Genomic DNA, 25,035 nt, shown 5'->3' on the forward strand with positions numbered 1-25,035 from the left:
GGCTGGCACGGCGGCGTGCACCTCTCGCTGCTGCCCGCCTCGTCCGTGGCTGCGCGTCTGGGGCCGTGGCGCGGGAGGACTGTGCGTGCCGCGCCGGAGCCGGGGCTCCAGCACACGGCTGCGAGGTCTGATCTGCATGCCTAATAAGCGACGGAAGAAGCTCGTCTGCGCCGCGGCTCGCAGCCCGTGCAGCAGCGGGCTCGCCGTGCGGCTGCCAGCCCGGCTGCCCCCTGCGCTGGGCGCAGTCAGCCCGTGCCACTCGGGGACACGCCGGTCTGGCAGCCGTATTGCTCCGGGACAGTGCTGTTCTGCTTTTGATAAGAAGGTAACAATTGTCTGGCTAAAACTCCTGAACTAAGAGCAGGATGTGTAAATTTTCCTCTCTTGCTCCCAATTACTTTTTATATACTTAAGTTACTCCCCCTTAGAAAAGGGAAATGATTTGCTCCTGTTCCGCTGCTCCCGATGGAGTTTAATGTTAAGGAATGTAAGGATTTCCTTTCCAGGCAGAGAAATCTGAATTTGAATTGATTTCTTTTATTAATGGTGTTTGAACTTTGTCGTGTAAGCTTGGAAAGTGATCAGTGTGTGGCTTTCTGCTGGAGGCTGATGATGTGCAGTAGGTGGCAGCTAATAAAGCAGCACCAGCAAATGTGTATGTTGGAGACCTGAATTCGGTCTGATGATAAGCCAACCTTACTCTGTACTGTGGGTGAATTGAAGAGGAATGGGAAACCTTTTACCCTTCTTTTCTTTGTTTTTAAATAGCAGCAATATTATTTAGAAGTAACAATACCTTAAATTCTTTAAGACATGTAAGATGCAGTTGATAGAGTTGAAGTCTCTAAAGCACAAAGGTTCCAAGATTTTGACTTTTTTTTTGTTCTGGTGAGGAACAAAGCCAAGACTTCAGAAAATTGTCATGGATCAGAGGTGGACACTGCTGCTTTAGCAGGCTGCGGGGGTGGAGAGTGAACCTTAAAGGCCCTAATCTGAACCAAAGGCTATGAAAGGAGGAGTGCTTTGGGATGGATGTTTCTGTTTTGACTAGAAACCACTCCAAGATCATGAGAAACTTGGGCAGTGAAAGCTTTGTCAGACTACCTTATAAAAAGCTTCTTTCTTGATGAAGCTGCATTTTCTAATATGTTTCATCAAAAAAAGCTCTAAGGTATAACTACTTTCTGATTCACACCTAATAAAATACATTCTTTGACTTGAGTACTCAAATCACTCTTATCATGAAATACAGCAAAATATTCCTAGTTTTTAAGTGATTTACTCAAAGGAAGTCAAGGATGGCACAGTGGCTGGGTTCACATCACAATAGCTCTGGGTATAAAAAAACCCACTGAGATTGAAGCAATAAACTGAAACTTGGTGAAGTGTTTTCCATGGGCCTGTTCCAGTTTGTACAGTAAAAAGCACAATTTGAGGATGAAGTTCACATTATGTACATACACTGTGTTTGTCTGAACATGGTGGTTAGTTTGAGTGGGTAAGGGGTGTTGGCATACATTTAGCCCAAGTCTGCTTCCCATAAGGAATTTGTTATGAAACTACGGTGACCGTATGGCTTGCATCCATCTCAGCTGGATGAAGACGTGCAAAAATTGGTCGCCATCCAGTATGTTTTAGTGGTAGAAAATGATGATTAGGAAAAAATGCTTAAACAATAAGAATGGTTTCCAGACACAAGGATCCCTTGCAGCAGCTGAGAAAGAAAGACGTTAACTGTAGTTAAAAGTTTGATTGATTTAGCTGACTTTTTTGGAGGCATTGAAAAATTTTGGGGAGTGCTCTGAGTGAAGAGGCTTCAATATCCTCAGAATCATTTTTCTTTATAGAATCGTGTTCCTGGTATAGTAATATTCCTGGAGGCATGTTTTCTTTAGGGCATAGTGTAGGGTCGTTAAATACAAACTGCAGGTACTCATTCAAAGAAGCTGTATGCTCAGTTGTTAAATAAGCCCTGTGGGGGAATTGAGTATTTTTTCCCTAAAACTTCTGTGTTGTCTGCTATTTAATATGATCTCTGCCACTGTTGATTTGTAATCTGTGCTTTCACCCTGAAGTGCATGTGGTTGTGTTCAGATATTTCCTTCTTTAAATCAATCACTTTCACCATTTTCCAAAACACTTCTTGAGTTTATTGCTTTTACTAAAGTGTTTGGACTGTCATTATTTATTACTGGCAAAGTGCTGACAACGTGCTCTTCCCAAATGAGTCTTTATGTGGAATATTTGTTTAACAGGTTTTGTGGGGGAGACRTTGCTGTTCCCCCGGGCTGGAGCCCGTTCCCGCAGCACCCGCTAGTTCTGCGGGACGCTCTGCCCTGACGTCAGCTCGGTCCCGCTGCGACCGCTCCCCAGCAGACCCATGGCGTATTGCAGACAAAGGCGCTCGGTTCGGAGGGATGCTTTTCAGTCAGACTTGCGAGCCCAGGCTTTGTTGTTCTGATTAATTTGACAGAATTTAAAATCCTAACCAAGGAAACTTGCACTGTGTGTAATTTATCTTTTTGGAGTATTTCTGCTGTTTGGCAATTTTTCCCTACTGCTTCATTATCTGAAAACTCCTGACTCTAGAGAGTAGCTAGTGAAGGATGTGGAAAGCAGGCTCTCCTCCCGCTGCAGCCTCCCGAGACACTATACTGTTCATCTAAGACAACCACTTCATAAGCACTTCATGCTTACAGTATGAGGTCTTAGTTCTTTGATGCAGTCCTCAGCCTATAACAGTTTAATGGGCTACAGCTCAGACTTTCAAGCAGTGTAAATTAAACTTGTTGGGAATTTTTTCCCCATTGTTTGGCAGCTGCTCTATCCTGGTTACTTAAACTCTCTGATCTAAATTAATCCTCGTACAGAGGAAGTTGCAGGAGCTTCATTCCGCATTAAGCCTTACGTTTTGGGATGTTGGTCTGCATAGATCATGCTCTGCTGTTAGCACGATTGGGTTTTGTTCCATTCAGTTCCATTCTGTGCTGTTTTGACAGAACAGCACAGGAGCGTTTTCGCTCGTCTGCAAGGCACGGTCATTTCGGAAGGGCTGCGCAGAGGCGTGCGGTGTATGATGTGTCGAGTAAGCATGCTGCGGGCAGGCCTTCCTCCCGTTTTACACCTGGGAGGATGAAGTGGGCAAATCTCAAAGTGGAAAGAATCACTCACTCCCTTTTTCATTCTCTCATGCATTTGGGCTTTTATAAAATCTGAGTTTGGCACCACCAACTCTCACTGATTTTGGGGAAGCRGGATATTTTAGTAGTTTGGAATGAGATGAAATGCTTGCAAAGCCCATATGTTGCTTGTTTTAGGCAAAGGGTCAGTAAGGTTTTAGAAAGTATTTAAATATTTGGTTTACATGATTAGAATAGATTGTCTGGAATGAAGTCTGTTACCCGAGGTAATTCTTGCTTAACAGTTTTGGTTTTCACTGCAGTTCTTTTGGGTATGAGGTAGGTGTTCTGGCATTGTGATGCCTGAGCACAGTAAAAGTTAAGGACTGTGAGTAAATATTGTAGATGTGATTCTGGGCACTGCTAAAGTTGTAGCTATCTGCTATGGCATTTTCTGTAAACTACAATTTGGAAAATACATTATGGGAAAATGGAGCAATTTTTGAAAGGTCCTCTGATTTCTATCAGTGAAGCACTAGCAGCTCATTTCTTAGAAGTGTGTTTTTTTCCTCTGTCCATAGGCAAAGCTTTCAAGCTGGATTACATTTCTTGAAAACTGCAACATTTACTTCTTGTAGGTGTGTTTTTAGCTTTCTGCAACTTAGTATTTATTTAATTGCTCTATCCTCATTTTTTGATGAGGCATGATCTTTGTATAATTCATTGATTATGGAAGATAGGATTCTTTTTATTTCAAGATATTCCTGTGGAACTATACAGCTTTTGCAGCACTGTTCTTAAGTTCATTTAAAATAATTTGTGGTAATGACTGGTACATCAAAGAACTGTATAATTCCAGTTCTGCAGTATGCAGTATGGTTTCTAATAATGTGATAAGCGAGGCTTTTTTTTAATATATATTTTGATTGATTTCTCTGATCTTTCCTAATCCAATTGGAAACCAAAAACTTACCGTTGTTCTTTTGCTAAGCATTGTTGATATTTTTATGTGAATTATGAAGCATCCTTTGATATCTGGCATTTCCCTCTTATGATCTTTTGTTACTTTTTATAAGCACTTGCTCCCTAACTTCAAAAGCGGTCCATCACCTTCATGCAGACATTTTTTAATAACTTATTTGCAACTGTTAGGCATTCCTGGACCTGTTTTATGTAAGCTTTTCCTCAAATAAGCATTCAGAAAGTGGCCATAATGTATGCAGACCTCAAACCTCCTCTACTAGATTGTGAAGGATCTTCCCATCATCTGCTACTTCTGCTGCTGTCATATGTAGATCTGTTTCATAAATTTAATGAATAAAGGAATAACTAAAAATAAGAGAGTAATTAAATCTAACCTGTCCTGAATTGTGCTGTTGTGATTGTTTCATCCTAAATTGTCTGGAAATTATAGTATGCTGGGGAAAAATATTTCTCTGAATGTTCTGGATCTCATAACCTGTGTTGAAACAGTGTGTTTTCTATTTCAGCATTTGGGAGAATGGTTCTGAAATCCTAATATCTGGTCTCGTTGCAATGGGCATTCTTCCTTGCTGTCTAAAGGACATAAAGCACCAAATCCACCTTATCACTTTAATTCAATGGGGGCACAACTCCCCCCTGCTTTTTGTGACAATTCAAAAGGAAAATAATTGGCATTAAGCTAGTTAATGCGAGTTGCCATTCCTTAACATTAGAGATTCCACTAAAGTACTAATAATTACTGTTAATATCTTTCAGAGGAAACTTTCATAGTAAACGAGCACTGGTTGAAACAGTATTTAACGGCGTGGCTGCTGGCATGATAAGAATGCAAATAAGCGTTATTAGCCTAATGATTTTGCTGTCGCCATGGCTGTGCAGCAATAGTGTTGTGAATATGTCATGCAGTACCCGTGAATTTGGAAAGTGTGTCAAAACACAACTTCAATTAGTTTGCTCTAATTATGGCTCTAGAGAGTTCATAACTATATCACTCCTCATTAAAAGAGAATTTCTTATATGGGTTAATACAGCATATAAAGGGAGGTTTCACAGTCCTAGAGCTGCAGAGAGGGAGGACGTCCAGCTTGGGCGTACGTGCAAGGGGCAGCGCCGGGGCCGCGGTCTGCGAGGTGCCTGGTTTGGGGTGAGCCCTGGGGAAGAGCAGCTCCGGAGAGCCTGTCCCGTGCGCTCCTGGTGCGGGGCCGAGGCACGGAGGCCTCTCCGCGGAGGGGCGGGAGGCAGGGGAGCGAGGCTGTGCTGGGTTGTCCCTTCGGTAGGCAGGTTTTGTCCTTGGGCGCGCGAGCCCCGCAGAGGGGGCGGCCACTGGAGGGACTGCGCCGAGAAGCAGCTGCCYGCTGCCCCGTCCGCAGTGGCCCCGCTCCCCTCGCAGAGGAGCGCAGCCCTGGAGGTGCAGGACCAAACCCTGATTCATCCCTGAAGCACAAATCCCACCCTAACAAGCAGCTTTGGCTGTTCCTGCCTGCCAAGAGTTGGCCAAAAATGGGGTCTCCAGTCAAAGCCAAGTGATATCCACCCAGTGCATGGCAAGATCATCATCTTGAAGAGGAGGAAAAAAAAAAAAGGAAAAAAAGGAAACACATCATTTGATGCTAAAATAGAAATCTGACCTGAAAGATTTCCTCTGAAAAAGGTCGAGGACCATAGGTAGTCAGAAGGCTGTGTCAGTCTGGCATCTCCAAGCAAACCCTGCAGGACACTGCATGTCTGTGTAGCTTTCCCAGGATATTTCTAATGTTTTATAAATAGTGTCTTTTTTGTTGCTTGTTTTGTTGAGCATGTTCTTGCTTTGCAGAATTGGGAAAAGAATCTTGTTCTTGCAGGTGAGCAGCTGATCAAGGGTTAAAGTAGTAATTGTTTAAATCTTTCAGGCTTTCCTCCCAGTTCTGTGATAATTTGATGAAGAACTTCACCCTAATTAAATATTCAAATTAGGAATAAGTGTCAATATGGCTTCCCATTGCCTGGAATGATGATTAATTGTATTCAAAACTCTAGTGGCCGCTGTAATCTAAACCAAACCGTTGTTCTTGATTATTTCTGCAACACATTTACCATGTTTTTGTTTTAAAATTTAAACTAGTAATTGATTTGCCATATGCCACAGAGCTGCACATACTTTCACGATATGTGTTTAGGAACTTGGGGACTTCGTAATTGGAATTTTCTTGCTTTTCGATGGCAGCCTATTTTTTTCTTCTCTTTTTTTTTTTGCTTTGGTCTTCTGCAGTGCAAAATGATTTGGCTTTCACAGCCCACAAGGAAAATGCATTATGCAATCAACTTAGTAGGTATAAGTTATATTGATTCTGGCCAAATTTTGCATTAATTTAAAATAAATTACCATTTCCGGTTTTTGCCTACATTGTCATGCTTAAGAAAAGGAGGATGACGGTGGCAGAGAGAACTGATCTCATTCTAGTAATCATTACCCTCTGTCTTGTGGCCTTGCAGCTAGAGGCGGTCCTTGGAGAGACCTAGCTCTTCATACTGTGGCTTGGTAGAAGTGATAAGATACTGTGTGTCCGACCTCAGAGAACGGAAAGTGACAACGGAAGTGGAGGAACAGAAAGGAAGACGTTTTCTGTCATTCACAAACACCCTCCTAATAGACAGCATTCAAGACCCCCARTATTGGAAGCCTGATTTGACTAGGAGTTAAATTGGCAGTTTTGGAACACAGACCCCATAAGAGCAATTGCAGGACTGAATGCCTACTAAAAGCAAATTTGAAAGAACATGTCCAATTACAGTGTTTGTAATTCTCTCTAACTTTAAGGGGATATTTAGGTATGTATTTTAATGCTGATACATTTGAAATGAAGAGCAAATAGGATATTGTGCTGAGTTAGGAAGCAAGGTCTGGATATGTGATCTTCTGCTGCCATATTTATGTGTGTATGGTCAGAGTTCATTAGACTGTGAGCAATTCATTTTAATTACACGCATGGAATGTATACACCACTTTAGCATATGGCGCTCGTGAAACCTGGTGCTTATGTGAACTGCCAGGCATACTTGGTAGCGACTGGGACTTAGCTCAGAAAGTCTTTTGCAAAGTAGGAATTCAGAGTTTTATTTGAAGGCTATTGTGTGTGCTGGTAGAACTGACAGCTCCTTAATTTTGCTTACACAATGCATGTTATGAGCAACTTGTGGAACTGTCTTTCCCAGTCCTGCTGGCTGATGAGAAGTGCATGACCTGCTTCGACAGTGCAAGGTGGTCTGTGTTTGGTGGTGGTTGCTGAAAAGAATTGTCCATATGGAAAAGATTCAGACTCTCTTATAGCAGAAGTTGGAGTAACCTTTTAAATATTCTGCTCAGAAATGGGCCTTTTAAATAGATCTGCTTTGTTTACTTCCAACACATCTCCTGCTGTTTTGTGTAGGGATGAAAAAACAGCCTGCAGTACAAGCAGGAGAAATTCAAAAGTCTTTCTCTGTTAGCTGTTAGCTGTTCTGATGCCTCAGAATATATTTTTGGATACTTTTATTAAAAACCAAATGAAAAGTGTGTAATGCCTACAGGCAGCGGTCTTCAGTTTTAAAGCGTGTTCATGACAAACCTGCCTGTGCTGGCAAAGAAAGTCTCATATGGATTGTGTTTTAAACAGAAGACTGTTAGCCAAATTTGAAAATATTTTGACACAAACTTTTTTTTGTTAGAAATAGCTCTGGGAAGCACAAACAAATTCAGACTGGTGTTTTTTTCCCCCTATATTATTCTTGCTCATCACCATCAACTGCATTAAGGTCTTAAAAATATATAGTTCTTCACAGAATGTGTCCAGTTTTTAAAGGCAGATAACTTGCAGCCAATTCGCTTGATAAATAAAATCTACTAGCTAGGGAAATGGATACTCTACTGGAGAATACACAGGGTTTTGTTGCAAATATGGCATTTGTGACAGGGAACAGACACTGCCTTGCTTTTATGGCAAAAGGGCAATGCAGAGTATCTTCCCATATTCAGGTAGCTTTCACCGTTGTGAATGGGGAAGCTGCTGCCTCTGCTTTCGTGCTAGACTAAGCCTTTGCTATGAACAGGGAGCATCTTCATTACATATGGCAATGGGGTCCAGAAGATTAATGATAACATTTTATTAAAATTCACACAGTCCTGGGATCAGCATTAGAAAAATACACATATGAATTAAAAGGGAAAAGCTTGAATCTCTCATCAAAGCATAAAAATCTACGTGCTATCAATAACTTCTAGTAAGAAGCATTTTGTTGTGATAGGCTTCAGTGGAGCGCTCTGGCTGAGTTTTGCAGCTGTGACTGATTTGGGGATCACAGCAAGACTTTAGAGGCAGAAGTCTGCTTTCTCCTGTATTAGGTTGGGCAGCAGAAAAATTTGTGAGCAGGCTTTCCCAAATTTGAGTGCTGGCATGTCTCCTGGGGTGTCTCTGGGCAGCTTTCCTGGGCCGTGGAGGAATTTGGAGAGCAGTGGGGAGCCTGCACCATGAGAGCTGACCCTTAGTGTTACTGCTGGTCAGAGGGCTGCAGGGTCTGTCACCCCAGGAGCAAACAGTGGCAGGGGTGCTTCAGCAGCTTCTTGTGTGACCACCTTTCTGGCTCCCTGGTTTCCTACTTATATCCACTAAATAGAGGAAAGTTTAACGTAAGATTGAAAAATATCTCTCTACTGCAGGAAATGCTGCATAGAGTATTGTGATTAGGCGGAACTTCACCTTACTGGTGCAGCTAGAGAGAGATGGTGAGTGAAATTTGCCTTCCTTTTCCTCAGTGCTGGATGAAAGTTAGCTTGCTCTGTGCACCATCTTCTGCCCCTGGGAGCAGGGAAGCATGCAGCATGTCCAGTAATAGTTTGGAGCAATGCTTAGTTATCAGGAGGGCATCAAAGATTTTATTTATGAGTGTACTCAGGAGTTGGTACAAACACACCCAAACTCACATGCTGTTGGCACTTTCTGCTTTGGAGGACGTGCGTTTGAGTCCTGCGGGGTGTTTAGGCATGCTGTTGATGTGTTGTGTTGAGAATTAGGTTTATACATGGAAGATCACGCTCRTATGCCCCTGCGTTAAGGAGCTGCTGTGTTCTGCTCTGGATCCCATCTCTGAAGGAGGATGAATGGTTGCCTCTGTATAATATTTAGATTGTTGGCCGAGTTTGTTGGTGTTCAGTGGGGTGGAGCGGGCTTATGCCAGGACATAGATGCGTGTCTCTCCCACAACTGGACTGAGCATGGTTTAAAAGCAGCTCAAAGTGGCTGAGCCACACTTGGCTGTAATGACAGAATCACCATTTCTGTCTCCCTGTTATTTGAGGCCCACTGACTTTTACAAGCAATGTTAAAATTGATGTTTGCTGCTTGACCTGACTGGAATTGTCAGGTGAGAACAAGCTGATAGCAGCGACGTCTTCTGCTCTGTAATAATGTCATCTCCATTTCCCCATCTCTCTTCTTTAGGCATATATCTCTAACGCTTCCTGCCAGCTTTCGAGGCAAAAGTCACAGCACTCGCCTGGACTTGGAACACCAGCACTCCAATTTGTATGCCATATCAGGTAAGCTGATGCATGCAGTAGTTTCTCGACTATTCTGCGTAATCAAAAGTCTAAGCAAGTAAAGCAGCTCTGCTGCATAACAAGGCAGACGTGTGGTCTCCTCCAGGTTTTTTGTCAGTGCCATTTAAGTGTCAAGAGCACATGGTGTGCACAAAAGGCAAATGTGCAGGCACAAGTGTTACTGACAGTGAACATTACTGATCACTGGGGAGAGCGCAACCCTCAGTGAGTGATGCAGCTGCCTGTGGGGTTTCTAGGTAAGAGATCTGATGAAAAGTAACACACAAATTTTGCTCTTCATCTTTTTCATGATCTTTACAGATAAGTTATAAGACACATCTCTGCACATTTCACAGTAGGTTTTTACCTGGCTAACAAGGATGGGTTTCATACATACTCTATTCTCTGCTCCACTCAACATACATGTTAAAAATGGATGTTATCTTTACTCTTTCCCATTTCTGTGTTCTGAACACTGGCACTGCTTAGGTTTGTTTCCCCAATATTAGGGTAAGTTTGAAATTAGATATTAGGATATGGGGGTGAAGGGCTTCTGCTTTATTTTTAAGGAGCACACACTTGCRCACACATGCTTTCTCACTAGCTGTAGCTTTCTTTCTCTCCGTTTGCCATTCCAGGCTAGTATACAAGTGTTAGAGCTAGTTATAGTTTCCAGATGTCAATGTAGAAAAAAACTGCCAGTATATTTTTGCTGTTTTTAAGCTAGTTCTAGTCTGCAGTGTAGGTGTGTATTTAAATAATGGTCAGGATCAAGCCCCTTCATTAACTGATGAAGATATGTGTGCTGTTACTGTGGTCCAGGACCACACAGTCGGTTGGTTCATTTTGATACTGATATCCCTGTTGGTCTGTCCCTGACACCTCTGCTCTTCAGGAAGAGGTTTTGCCTTTAAGTTCTTCTTTCTTGAAGAAAGGGGRATGAACTAAAAGAACACAACCTGGTTCTCAGGTCCAGGGATGAAAGAGTGTATCTGAGGGTGAGAGACAGGGGTGTTCAGCAGAACTGTGCCCCGTGAAGTCTGACACTTGTGCCAGTGCYAAGAGCTGTGTAATCTGGAAGCAAACAAACAACAAAGAGCAACAAAAGGATTTTCAGTTCCACAAACTGAAGAATGACATTATGCAAGGTGATGTGGCACAACAGTGCRTTTTTCTTGCATGTTCTCTTTGGGTATCTTTCATATTTCCTGACTTCAGCTATCGTTCAAATGGTTCAAAGTAGTGCTGAAGTTCAACAGATTTTTCCTTTTTTTTGTTTTTTTTTGAGTAACATTACTCCTGAACAAATACTGTGATAGCCATAGTAGAACACATTTAGCTACAGTTTTCTTTGTTATGCCATTTTTGCAAGAGAAGAAAAACACTGGCTTTAAACCTGACTGTGTCAAAATCTAACAAAAGTATAGTCCCTTCATGTGATTGAAGTAGATTTTCAGGACAGTTTGGAAACCCAGAAAAAGCCGCAGTGGATTCAGTGGGCTGTACAATAGGTAGTGCTTGTGCATAATCAGGGAAGGGAAGGTGGCAAAAATGTGCCATTCACAGGTTCTTTCTATTAATAGTGAGTGACACTTCTAACGTGGGAACATGGCACTAATTCATGTACCATAATCAAAGGGTTATTTAAAAGGTAATCTCTGACTGAAACTGCAGCTTCAGGTTCCTAAATAGATGGAATATAACAATGGCATAATTCTTGTCAGTGCTCGTTTTTCTTGTTACTCTCCTGCCCTAATAGATTTAGAAATGTAAGAGAAAGCATGTTCTTGTGTTCACATCAGACAGTCCTGCATGGAAAAGCTGCACTTTCTCTCTTGCTGAAACATCAAACCCACACAAATAGAAAGGCAGCAACTCTATACGAATGTTACTGAGAAGGACCTTGCTTTAGGAATTCCTGTGGAGTGCTCCCACTTGCAGCATAACAAACCTGGAAAGATGACCTATTTTGCAAAGATTCTGAATATTTTACCAGGTGATTATAGACAAAGCACAAAACAGGCCTGTAAAACTGGGCATAGCATTAGTCTTCCACGTTTGCACAAGYATGTTTCAATCAAAGTATATAACTCTTTTTTTTTTTCCAGCTGCAAATCCTCCTCCAGACACATTGTTATACAAGTTGTTGTGCATACATGGGCTGTAATAGTTATTGCAGCTGTGAAGCCTTTCTGAAGAAAGGGTCTTGTCATATGAAACATGCTGTGCATTGGCAGGGACCTTCATGTGTAACTCCTGACCACGGCTGCCTTTTCAGCAGCTGTGATTAGGTGCTGTGACAATTCTCTTTGCGTGCTTTAACTTTACTGACGTAGGTTAACCCTGAGACTCACAGTGGAAACCATTCCAAAGTTGCATGTTACGTTGGTGTAGCTTGCACTCACACTGTTTTAGCCACGCTACGATGCTAGTGTCTTGCGGCAGTGCTGTAGCAGCAGGGAATGTATTAATGTTCGYCCGCTTGCTGCTCTGCTGGGGTGCGGATTTGCTGAGTGGGATGATGGCTACGGCATGCCAGGGGGGCTGTGCCTGGGAACAAGGAGCAGTGCGGGGCCCTGCCGGAGCCTCTGCAGCCCTCCGAGCAGGGGAGGCTGGACGGGCGCTTGCCCCTGCGCAGTGGCGAGGGAGAAGCTGCTGAGCCGGATACGCACCACAGCTCGGCTGCCGCTTCCCCTGATGCACGCAGGTGCTTGCAGGGCCTCGGCGTGCATCCAGTCTCAATTTGGGTCACCAAAATGCTGTCTCACTGCCCCAGCAACGAGGCACCGATAGTACATTGGGTAAGGGCTGGGATAGCCTCTGGGTGCGAGCAGCACAGACGCACTGGTGGGCTGCAGGGCTGCACTTGGGGCACTGTGAGTACGTGCAGGGCTGTAGGCAGCAGCTTGCTCTGTCAGAAGCAGCTCGGGTTGAAATGCAGACAAATGGCACACACAGCAGATGCGCGTGCTTCAGCGCTTAGCAGCAGCAAGGGGTCCTGAGTGCCCAGCCACTCTGGCCGGTGCAAGACTTGGCTCTCCCAGGACGCCARGCGGGAGGCTCTGGCTCTGCAGATGCAGAGCCCTGATGCAGGCRGTCGGGGCCGTCTCTGGACAAGCCTGCTGGCTCCCTCTCTTGGCTCTTAGCAAAATGGAAGATTTCCTGATACTGTCACAGGGAAACAAAAGCAATTAGGAACAGTCTTATTTTCCAATTTCAGTATTCCCCAAATTTGCATCTTGGTGGTGAGAACAGGACGGGATATTCAGGAAGGGAGAGTTAGAAAGGAGGGTAAAACTAAGAGTGCAGTATGGTCCGGGTTCTTGACATCTATCTTTAGGTACCAGACATTTCCTCCATAGCCAATGAAAAGGACACTTTCAACTGATGTTTAGCTTGTTTATGGTAGATGAAATGAATTTTGGCTGTGGATCCTATGCTGTATCTGAATATGTATTTTGATAGAAATTGCCATATCCTCATTGGGTCTGTCTTGTACTCCTTTGTGCATGCAATGTAATTATTATTGCAAAGCTGGAGTCAAGGAGAAGATGGTCCTGAAAATAGTAATTACAATTTTTAACCAGCATTTTGTTATTTCCAGTCTTGGCAATTAAGTGTTGGGTGATTAAAAAGTTAGGGAGAGTCCTGATTGCACAATATACTAATTAATCAGTCTTTGTCAGATTCCTGTTTGTCGGATATAGGAAAACATGGCCTTGACCTTACAKTCCTGTGAAGGGAGACTTCCATATGCTGCTATACTGCAGTACTGAGGTCTGCGCTTGTATTTATGGAGCTGGAGTGCTCTTTTGCATTCACCAGGGTCCCTCTTTGCACCCCGTGTCGTACCTCTAAGACAAAAACACAGCATTACTTAAAGGTTGATCTGCAAAAGGTCTCTGGGTGCTGCTGGGAGCACAATAGTGAGGAGTTGACAGGTTTAATATGTGTTCAAATGGGCAACTGTTGGAAGAAGAATGCCTTGCTCTAGACAGACCTGTCGACAGACAGCTCAGCATTTCACAGCATAGTCTTCCTTCATGGCCTTCAGCTTAATTAAGATGTTGTTGTGACTACATACTGCCTTCATTTCAGACTTCAGCATCTTGTAGCTGCATATTGCTTTGGCTTATCAGAACTGCAAGGACAGTGAGAGAGAGAGAGCCCTCTCAGGCAGCCACAGATAATAACATACAGGGAAAATTCCTGAATGAAGTGAAAAATTATTTATAATAATGGTACTCAAATAGAAGGGAAATAAGTCACTTTAAGGGTATATAAATTTTTATGATAGTGTATAAACAGCCATAGCTTGCCTTGTCTCCCATCTATCCCTGCAGAGAATGAGGGCAACATCTAGCATAAAGAAAAATATAATAAGAAAATGAGGAAATGAATGGGAAGAGCTGGAGGATTGATCACTTGGTGTATTTGTATATCCTGATGTAAAAGGTGCTGCTGACAGGTGGCCAGGTTTCTTCTGTATAAAACCATGTGTGTGCTGTCAGGGCGGTGTGAGCAGCCTTGTTTCGATTGATGAATTGCCTGCTTTCTTGATTAAACCTTCCGTCACTTAAGAAACAAAAAGCCTGTGTTTGGATGGCAGAGTGGGACATGTCAAAAAAATCTGTCTGCTTTACCTTTGTGCAGATGTTGGGCACAGACTGTAACATGTATTATTAAAATGAATGTGGCATTTACTGTGCATTATTTCTTTCCTGGGAGAAAGGACCTGTAAATTATATGCTAATAATAAGCTTTAACCCTTTCAGAAACCAAGAGATTTCGGAGTGCAAATATTCCTGCAGGCTTTACTAATTGGATGTGCTTTAATACCACTGTAGCTCTCTCTGAAGTTAATAAACAGTGTGTTTCAGACCAGTATGTTGATGCCCCTTGGGGATCTTGCCTCCAATAAGTTTTCTGCTGTGTAAGTGCCACTGAAACGTAAACCTTTTGAATTACAAGATCCTCCACAGAAAGCCTCCTCCAAATACTGATTACCGGCAGAAGCTGTCTGCCTGTCTGAGGATGAGGCCAGCAGCAGGACAGGTTACCCAGCCAGCCATGCAAGACCCCCTCCAAGGGGAAACAGCACTCTGCCTTCGGAGCTCGCAACTGCACCAGCTCTAACATTTTATTTCGCTTTCAGAATCACTTTAACCTGCCAGTTGGAGACGTACTCAACCAACTTGTGGTCTCAGGAGAAGGATTAGGATTGGAAAAAAGCCTAACATACCTTCCAGAGTACATGGCAGGAGGTAGCATGGGAAACCAGTGACCGAGTTTGCAAAAGGACATTTTACAGTGTCACCTGTGATTTCCGGAAAATTAAAGCTGGTCCCAGCTATGTGCTGCCCCATAGGGGTTTTCTGCTAATGTCAGGGGGGCAAAGCCATCATTGGCTTTGGAGTGTGATGCTGCATGTTACTAGGTAGGGTTCCCTTTTTTTGCCAGAAAATTTTACTGTCGCAACTTCTGAGTCGTATTGCAGAAAGACGTGTTTGTAAGTACTCTCATGGCACAGAAACGTTTGTGTTTTGAATATAAAGGTCAGTATTTTACCTTCTGGAGTCTGAATGCTCTAAGTGTCAAGACAGAAATCATGTTGTGAAGTGTATCGGATATTTCTGCACAGCCACCATCAGTTTGTTCAGAGTCATTAGAACCTCTTTGTGCAAATTTTTAAGTGTATACATTTGTAGCTACAGCTGACAGTATCTCTTAGGCAGAAATCTGACTTGAGTAGTATAATCCTATCTCTAAGGATTTTTGTCTTAACRGAAACCTGGCTATAACAAGATGATTGCAGTTACCCTCAGATATGACCAAGTTTCATTTTCTAGAACACTTAAATATGAAAATTGTGTGGGAAAAGCAACAGGAAAAAAAGCAGAGCATACTTTGATATATGGTTGTTTACAGTATTTTCAAATAGTACTTGCCAGCTGTTGGCCTAAAACAATTAAAACAGTTGTGTGAGTACTTTAAAAGGAATAAAGTTGATGTTAGCTTGGCATATTGATATGCCACCCATATGTCTGGTACCTCAAGTGGTGTTAATCCATAGTAATAAAACAGGATCCAGAAGCACATTGTTTGTACTGTATAAAAGTTAGCTGAATTGATTTTTTAAAATATGCTTAAGATTCTCATATTATTTGAGGGGTTCTCAGCTCAGTTGCAGATCCTTCAGAAAGTGTTTGCAAAGCCAGYGTTCAGTGCTGTCTTTGTAGAGCCGTCCCTGTAGCTGCCTCTGTAAGAGCTCGCAGCTGCCGGGAATGAGCAGCAGAGCTTGTCGCCTCTCAGTTGCTGCCAGAGCTGTTGCTTAAAGCATTTTGTGCAGTCTGACTGTAACGTGGCACACTGTTCAGTGTGCTTAGTTGTATGTCATTCAAGTACGTGTGCTCATTTTTCTCAAAATCCTTTTTTTTTTTTTGCATGTGGGCTCTATCCTTAAACTGTAGCTGCTGTTTGCTCAAAATGCCAGAATTTTTAAAAGTTTTGCTTATACTGAACTGGAGATAAAGGTTTTTGTATGCCTTCAAAGAAAAAAATTGTGTCCTCTAGATTGGAGCTTAGATGTCAGTCCTGAAAGAAGCTTGTTACTTTGCAAATGTTTAGTTTGAATGTCTATAAGAATATGAAAGGAAAAAGGCTTTTTCAGACCTGGGATCCTCTGTTTAGACAGTGAACAATTGTCTGCATGCCTCACTTGTTGTGTAGCGTAAAGATCTAGCAATCTACTGATAAAGCGACATTCATGGTTTTGAACAACGCTGCAATGCTTGCCATTATTTTCTGTAGGAGCAACGTGTTTTGGAAGCAGTTACTTTATGCAACAATGCACTTGGGCATTTTTCTTATCTTAAAAGTGCTATTGTGTGACTTTTTGCCACAATGTTAATGTGGTTACTCGTGTGAAGTATTTTTCCCAGAGAATCTGGACTGAGCRCAGAAGGAAAAGCAGCACTGACAGGTGCCACTTCCAGCAGTGCTGTTGGCCAATGTGTGCTCGCATCCAGCTAACCAGAGAGAGGACCTGCTTGTACACAGCTCTTGTAGGTGGCATTTTCTCAATGTGCCTGGCAGTTTATTTTGGCATCATGTATCTTTTGTTACTCCGTATTTATTTATCTCAAAGATACTTTATGGAAAGTTGAGAACAAGCTTGGTGAAAGGAATCAAAGCATTTTCACTCAAGTGAAGGCAGAGCCTCCCAGTGCTTCCCACACCCCTTTCATTCATTACACTGTGACAACACGCTCAGTTTAGGGAGGATCCACCAGAAGATGCAATGGCACATGGTTTCTCTCTGGAAAGTGCAGGTTCTTATGGACCTGCACGTGGTCTGCTCAGGTGGCAGGATGAGTTCTGTGTTATGTGATGGGCCATAGGTAGCAACATAACGTAGGCWAATGATCAGTGCCGTAGCCTTCGTGAAGTAAGACGATTAGGCAGCAATCTGTAGATTGAAATGCTTGCATAAAATAGGTCCGATTGAGTTCACTGAGGCAAATTTGGACCTCATTAAGTGGCTTTGAAGTGGGAGGAGAATCTCAGCAGGACAATTTGACTATTAGGAAAGAAGTGGTAAGACCCGGTGCTGTGACACTCTCTGTTGGGGAGCCCGGGGACCACGAGCCGTAGACTATTGTTAATGCTGAATTGTCAGAGTTTCTGGTAAGGCACGCTCTAGGATTTGAGTGTAAGGAGAAAAGTGTGTTCCTTAGCTCCTGTAGAAAGTACAGTCAGATTTGGTAAACGGTGTTCATTCTGACACTGGTTTATAGTCCAGATTTCTGGAGGCAACAAAAAGAATGGAAACTGATGCTAATGATCTGGAAAGACATCAAAGCCACTGGATTCCAGAAAAAGAAACCAAGTTGCTTTCCTGTATTGGACAATAAAGATCTTGGCAAAGGGAAATCACAATTTGTCTSCATAGCTTTATTTTTTAGCATTTATTTCGCACATTGCTCTTATGGTAGCAGTTTACTTCCACATTCCTCCTTTCTTTCTGGAGACTCAGTCAATTTCTCCAGCATAGTTTTGAGTTTGATGTTCTTTTGCTCTGAAACATGTCTTGTAAGCGTTTGCCAGCATGTAGCCATGGAGTCTGGCTTGAATCCCATGGCAGCGATCACCGTGTGGAGTCTAAAGAGAGCTGGTCTTACTGCTTCGCTTTCTGGCAGCTTCATTTTTTCCACTGCTGCTATTGACTCAATACCTTGTTGCATGTGCCATGTTAAAAAAAAAAAAAAAAAAAAAAATCTCTTTCAGCGGTCTTTCTAAATTAACAAATAGAGGAAAAATTGAAGATTTCATTACATTTCAGTGCCCATATGTCGGCTTCTTTCTTGTTGTTGCAAAATGTCAGGTTATCTATACCACAACTGCCGCTTACTTCTCTTCAATGTACATTTTCTTTTAAAAGATACTGTATCTTTTATCTGTATGTAATGAGGACAGACGTTTTAATCAGAGGTTAGTCATTTATTTTTGCAAACTATTGTTTTGCTTCATCATTTTTTCAGATAATTAAATGGTTCACTTGGCACAGTGTATCTGCTTTATTAAAACAGGTAATTTTGAAAAAAAGAAAGATGCTATTTTTTGGATCACTGCACAAGAATTGCTTTTATCTTCATCTTTCAGCATAGTTTCTAGTGGTTTTGCAATACMCTCCTATGTTCAAGTATTTTAGTACACTCCTGCCTCAGAAGGGGGAGACCCTGTGCTGCATTTTATTGTCGATCCAGATTCCTACACTTCCATTCATTGCACTTCTTAAGAATAGAAGCAGAACTAAATTTATTTTTTGTGACATTGAATTTTAATCAGAAAGGTCCAAAAAAACCTAGACAAGTTGTGACACTAGCTTTATTCTGCATTAATCTTAGCTCAGTAAAGAGGTTTCAAAGTCAGCCTGTTCTTTTCCCCTATTGCAATTTCCAGTCTTTGGATATAGAGACCTGGATAATCTTCAAAATACAAAAGGCTCTATTAATAAGCAGCAGTTCAGGGAGCAAAATGCTGCAGCTGCATATTTCAGAAAGGGAAATGTGTTATTTAATATTGTGTTTAGTGAGATTCAACAAAACTATGTTTCTTACTAAATTCAGTTCGTGTTCGTCCGTGGTATACAGATTTTTGCATGCCTGCCGATGTGTTGTAGCGTCCCATGTTCCCAGTGCTCTACTCAGGGAGTCCTGGCTGAAACAGTGTACGGTGAAGCCCCGAGTTCTGCTGCCAGTATATGTTTTTTTCAAACATGAAGGCTTTCAGATTAGTCTAGTATAGTCCAAAAAGGATTTTTTTGTTAATTATCTTATTTTTTGCTAAGTCGTACAAAAGTATGAAGGTTTTGGCTGTAGTGCTGCTCTTTGCTCGTCCTTTTCTTGCATTTTGTCTGAGTTATCTCGTGAAGCTGCTGATGGATGAGGAGAACTTTCATGTTCTCCTGCTGTAAGATGTCAGACTTCCAGTCTTCGTCCATTTTTCGCATCTTAAGCATCGTCTTCCAAGGAAGCTGCTTGTTGATGTGCATGCGGAGAATCGCCTGGTTCCCCGCCCKCGGAGCCGCCGGCGGGGGGCCGGCGCGGAGGCCCCGCGGGCTGCCGAGCGCGGCCGCGGCCGGGTCTGCCCTGGCCCCGAGGCGCCGATGGCGGGAGCGGGGCCCCGGCGTGGACCTGGCCTCGCTCCGCCGGCCGGGAAGGGGCCGGGAAGGGGCCGCCGGAGGAGCCCGACCGTCCCGAGGCGGCAAGCCGTCGGGCTTGCGCCGGCCGCTTGCGGAGCACAGCCTTYGAGGGGGCTGTAGTGCGTTTGTTTTGCTTTTGAGTGCCGTAGGGGTTTTTTTGTTGTTTTTTTGTTGTTTCCTTTAAATAGGAAGCTGCTATGTAGTTTGGATATTTAAACAGTTATTAACCGAATGACAATTAACAGATTGCATAGACAGATTTTCTTTTCAGAACCTCTGAAATGCAGTACAGTTTGCAAAACTATCACAGCATAGTAATGACAATGAATTTTGATTTCCCGGAACTGATATTAGACTCCTTATTAAACTATGTGCATCTGCTTTTAATTTACTCCAAATAATTGGAAAATGCAATGAAGCTTTCCAATTAAAGCACGGCTTTATGCTGTTTAATAATACCCCCATAATATTATAGCTTATGAAGTGACAGGTGAGTTGGTGTATGAATAAAACATAAAGGCAGCAATAAGGGACAGAAAACCGGAGACAGTTGTTGGGGATTTTAAATGCTGGATGTAATTTGCATATATTAATCTCTTCTTTTCAGCCTTATCAGGCGTTCTTCAGTATTTGAAGTTAAAATAGCGTTGACAGGCGGGAGTACGCTTAGTTTTTTCAAGGATTTATTACTTGTATAATTTCTGATCTTTAATAAGCAGATATGACTGATCCTCATAGTTCTATAGAAATCGGTTAATTGTTCCAGATGGCGTGTACTGATTATGCAAAATTACTTTTCACACCATTTTTTTTTTCTGATGGAGTTTGGAGTAAAATTAAATTTTTTATAGCCTTCTTATCATGCTGTTTTACAGTGGTTTTTGCACAGAAGTTGAATTTAATCTACTATATTACATTGACCAGCAGAGTTATTCTAATGTTGCATTTTGTGATTTGACAAAGAATAATAGGACACATTGCTCATTGTTCGTTACTGTGCTGCTAATAAAAAGGAGTTCTAGTGCAGAAAACCAGGCTGTTATTTATGAAGAATGCTTAATTTGCACAGTTAAAAATGCAAAATTGTTACAATGAGATGTTCTCTCTTTTGGATAGAGGACTTGGGCAGAATAAATGAAAATAGTCTTGTTGCTACAGATTTCATCTAATAAAGAAGGAATTTTTTTAAATGACTCGTGCGCTTAAACCGTATTTTATTGGGAGGAGCAGTCATCCAGGCAGCGCGCTCCAGCTCCTATCAAGAGGTGTCACTGGTGTTTTCCCTGATTATCGTAATCCGGATATCTCAATGGCATGATTTCATAATTGAAAAACATTTATAAAGGTTGTTGGGCTTCATTTATCTAATGAAAAGCTGTTTATACAAAATAAGCCACACACAAAACCTGCTTGCTAATCAGGTTGTTGGGACCCGCTCGAACGTTGCTCGCGGCGCGGGCTGCGGGGCGAAGGCGCGCGCCCCGTCCCGCGCGCCAAACCTGGCCGGGAGTCCTCACCGCCACCTCTCAGACACTTGAGGGGAGGCTGAAGGTACAGTCAAGGACTGAGTCTAATACGTCTTRTTAATCTTTGAAAAGCAAAACAGCAAATGTTTAAAAAATGACCTTGTAGTTAATGGAATTAAAATCTCCAATTAAATTAGAAAAGTGGGGATACAGTAAATGGACTTTTACAAAGAGTGCTTATTTTTAAYTCAGTAGAAAAAAAGACAAGTAATTAACTCAGCCATTAGAAAGCTCAAAATTTCTCTTGTCTCCTGTGGAACCAGAAAATTGTTTTGTGTATACTCCTATGAATGTATATRTAATGTATATGAAGAGGACTAATGGCATAAATCAGAAATGATTAAAAAATATTTGTTCTAATGAAGTAATAATTTGGTAGTAATGCTTTTCATCAGTGTAGCTTAAGGCTACATTAAGTGGACAGACTTTATATGGATTCTCTAATTTTAATCTTCAAAACGCTATCTAATGTCTCATTAAGACTTGCATATAATGTATCTTAAGTACAGTCATTAAATATAGTTTAGGGAGATTTATGTTCAGATATTGCTTAAAGATGTTTTAATAGGCCCATTTACTCTGACGATATTAATGAGCTCTTAACACATATTAAGCTTCTAAAACTAGTAGTATTACTCTCTCAGTGAACAAAACAACTTAGGAATTGTAAATGAATTGGATGCTCCAACAAGGCTGTTTTTCAGTTGAGTCTTCAGACACCCTCCTGAATCTGCTTAGCTCCATCTGCGTCTGGGTCTGTCCCCGCTGCAGTTTCTGTATACGCCGCGTGCTTTCCTCTAATATGCGTTATATGGCCCTGGCAGGGTCAGCTGGCCCTTCGTGTCGTGTGTCGGGTCTCCTGGGCAGGCAGAGGGTTAAGAGAGATTGCCGTCGCTCGTATAACCGTAGGTATGATAGAACTGTGCGTTCCCGTCACATTGTGTGAATACACTGGACTTACTGTAAAAGATCTGTAAAATGTTACACGTATTTGATTGTATATTTACTAAAATAAATTAGATGCTTTAAAGAAAGAGSCAAACATAATCATAGTTTTTGATAAATTCTAATTTTTGATCATTTAAAGTTAACATGCAAGAATTATAATTATATGTCATAAAAACTGTTCATTCCCCTATTGTCAGTTTAGTTCCAACTCTGAAAGTTATTACAAACAAAATTCTCTGGTTTCATCACTCAGCTCTTCTTAAAAAATCCTTCTGAGTTCAGAGACTTTTATAATTACTAAATTGGTTTGTTAGAAGGAGATAATAGCAAATTTCTTCTTTTCATAATTGGACATTTCTTCCCTGTAGGCTAATGTATGCGCAGCACTTGCATACACAATAAGCTGTGCTTTTCAAAAGCCATAACTAGCTAATAAGTGCTGTGGTGTCATCAGAGAGTAATGGTTTGCTTATTAGCATAATTAATGACAAATGGTGGTGTGGAACTGGTGGATTGGTTTAGTAGATGATGAATGCGTTGCAGCCTAAGTTGAATGCTGCCAAGTAGGCCTTGCTGGCTGTCAGCCGTCTGTTCTTGTGCAGGTAGAGCTCATTAGTCACGGTGCAAGTGTGCCAGGTTACATTCACTGCTATTTTGAGCGTAGAAAACTCAATAAAATAAGCCACTGCCCTGTCAGGGTTTCCGTAAAGTATCGTTCTGGAATCTCCTGGTCTGTAGGCGGGAGCTCGGCTGGTGCGGTCCGGGAGCAGGGTGGCTTGCAGACCTGCCGTGGGGCGCTAAGCGGCGGAAGGCGTTAGACCAAAATGCTGCTGGGAATCGATAAAGCACTTACTGGGAGACGAAGTGCTGCACCCATTTGGAATATTTTTGTGGGCTGTGAATGTTCTTTTTCCTCTAAGGGTAGGAGAGAAGCTATAGGCGACCATCCATGCTATGAGATGGGTGCATTTATCTGTGACTTGATTAATCAAGGCTAATTTGCATTCGCAAATGAGACTGATAAAAATGGAGTTACCTTTTCACCTTTAAAGGGGAGGAGGGATTATTTCTAGGTTGTCTCTTTTTTAAGTGATAAGCAACTCCTTTACCAATAAGGATGAAAATACTTAATTTGCATTAGCAAAAGAAGCTAATTATTATATAGTTAATTAGCATCTGGAAATGAGGATTATCTTAATTACAAAGCACAATTTCCTTAATAGCTACAAAACTGTAAGTTTGATCTGTGTGGAGATTGGTGACTATTATTATGTAATTAGTGATCATATTAATGGTGCAATGTATTTAGATATAATTTGCATATGCAAATGAAATTTACCTGATAGAAATATGTGGCTCCAGTAATGACTCTGAACGCTTAAAAATTGAATTACGTTATGAAATTCAAATCCTGAATTGTTGTTTAGTAGCACTTTGGATTTCTCCTCTCCTGCAGCAAGGCGCCGGGTGCCGGCCGCAGCGCCACAGCCCAGCTGTTGGGAGGAGAGGGAAAATCTCCCCGTCCCCCCTGCTCCCCAGCCCTGCATGTGTGACAGCCTTCTGGCACCCAAGCATTTTCGTGGGCAGCGCAGCCATCACCATTGCCCTGCTGGCATCTTGTCTCCCGCACTGAAGACTGTGGCCTTGGATCCTTGTCAAGGCTTTTTTGGTTGGATGGCTATTGCCTCAGTTGTATGAGAACTTATTTTCAGAAGCAAGCGTTCTGTGATGATGGCATCAGTGAGCTCCCTGGAGAGGAGATGGGAGCCCCACTGCCTTTGTAGCCTTGCTCRTAATTTGTTTCTGCTTTCCGTTCGTATTTATGCATGTTCTTGATATGGAAAGCATGACGCTTGCAGGGCAGCTGATCTGTCAGCCTTCCCCTGCCTTTGTTGGAAGCAAAAAGCTCTACGTATGTTTAAAAATGGAACAAAATCCTTTAAAAGAAAGCGGTGGTACAGGAGGGTGGTGTGCACTGCAGCTGGCTCCCCACTGCTCACTTGGTGTGCAGGCAGCCCCCATGCAGCGCCGGCCGGGGCCGGGCGGACCAGCCGCCACCCCTGCCCCCGGCAGCGTCCGTGGCTCCCCAGGTGAGAGCGGCCCTGGGCAGAGAGAGGCTTGTGTTCAARGGCAGCCCAGATCATGTTTGCAGCCATGGCAGTGACAACCCTCACCCCGGTTTTACAAGAAACACACCTCCGTTGGTGTCTCAGCAAAGAAAAACCAAAGCTTCCAGCGCCAGCTGTTGCAACAAAACGCAGCGTGTTTCTTTAAGATACCCAGGTCCTAACCTGTAGTGCTGAAAATGACTGAAGTGCAAAAAATACAAGTGCTGGAAGGAAGCAGCCATTACCGAACAGGATGTTTCTCTCATCAAGAGGGGAAAATGTACAGCCGCCCCTGTCGGGGAATACTGCTGCTATTGTGGGCGCTTCCTGATACGTTTTTTGCAACTGTTTGCTTAAGACCGAGCGCTGCATACCTGTGTCTCCATGTGTCTCTACGGCAGACAGACATTACATGTTTAATGAGTCCCAAGGAGTCTGCCTATCATTACATTTAGAGCTGAAAGTAATTGAAAAATGTCTGTGTTTCTCTTCAGTGCAAAGACCCTGGGTAACAACTGGAGGAGCACCTCCCGCTCCCGTCGCTCTAGGAAGGGCTCGCTGGCCTTTAAGACCTGCTCAAATTCTTCAACAGTCCAGCACCCGTACCCTGTTTTGTATCTGCTCTGGGCTAATTAATTAAAGGGTTGTTGCTTGGAAGTAGCACATGCTTAGGTGTGATCTTTGAAGTTTAGTATAGCACGGAGACTTCAAAGGAGACGTTTTATTAAAAAATAATAAAATCAAGAGCGCCTAAACACTTGCAATTTGAAGAGCCTGTTTGAAGTCTCTCCATGTTCTCTGATGCCGATACAGCCGCAGCACCAAGGTACTATTTAGCTGTTACTGTGCAGTACTTAAACTTTATTTAGAAAAGAAAATAATCAAAACCAGGAGCATTTTCTCAAGTCTTTTCGTGGCYTGATCTAGCAGTAAAGAATTAATTGTGTTGTGTCATGAGCTGCGCAGGAAATAGAGCAAATCAAGGCTGACAATCAAATTAGCAAAAATGAAAATTTAATCCATGTCTGCTTTTTTAATCGATGTCATTTCAAGACAAACAGAGGAGCTGCAAGCTTGTCTGCCCGCACGTTAAGGT

At 42.5% G+C, this 25,035-nt stretch overlaps 1 protein-coding gene across 2 annotated transcripts in view; it reads left to right on the forward strand.

Moving 5' to 3' along the window:
- The window catches only part of MVB12B (multivesicular body subunit 12B), a 69,676-nt gene that overhangs the window by 23,659 nt on the left and 20,982 nt on the right, over nucleotides 1-25,035 (forward strand). For both annotated transcript variants that reach the window (XM_085300486.1, XM_085300485.1), the window contains exon 7: nucleotides 9,557-9,654. In XM_085300486.1, coding sequence (XP_085156612.1) covers nucleotides 9,557-9,654 — 98 coding nt within the window. The remainder of the gene's footprint in view (nucleotides 1-9,556; nucleotides 9,655-25,035) is intronic.

The sequence above is a fragment of the Rhea americana genome, unplaced genomic scaffold, assembly GCF_003343005.1.
Source record: "Rhea americana isolate MKP2758 unplaced genomic scaffold, rheAme1 scaffold_164, whole genome shotgun sequence".
Classification (NCBI taxonomy): Eukaryota; Metazoa; Chordata; class Aves; order Rheiformes; family Rheidae; genus Rhea; species Rhea americana.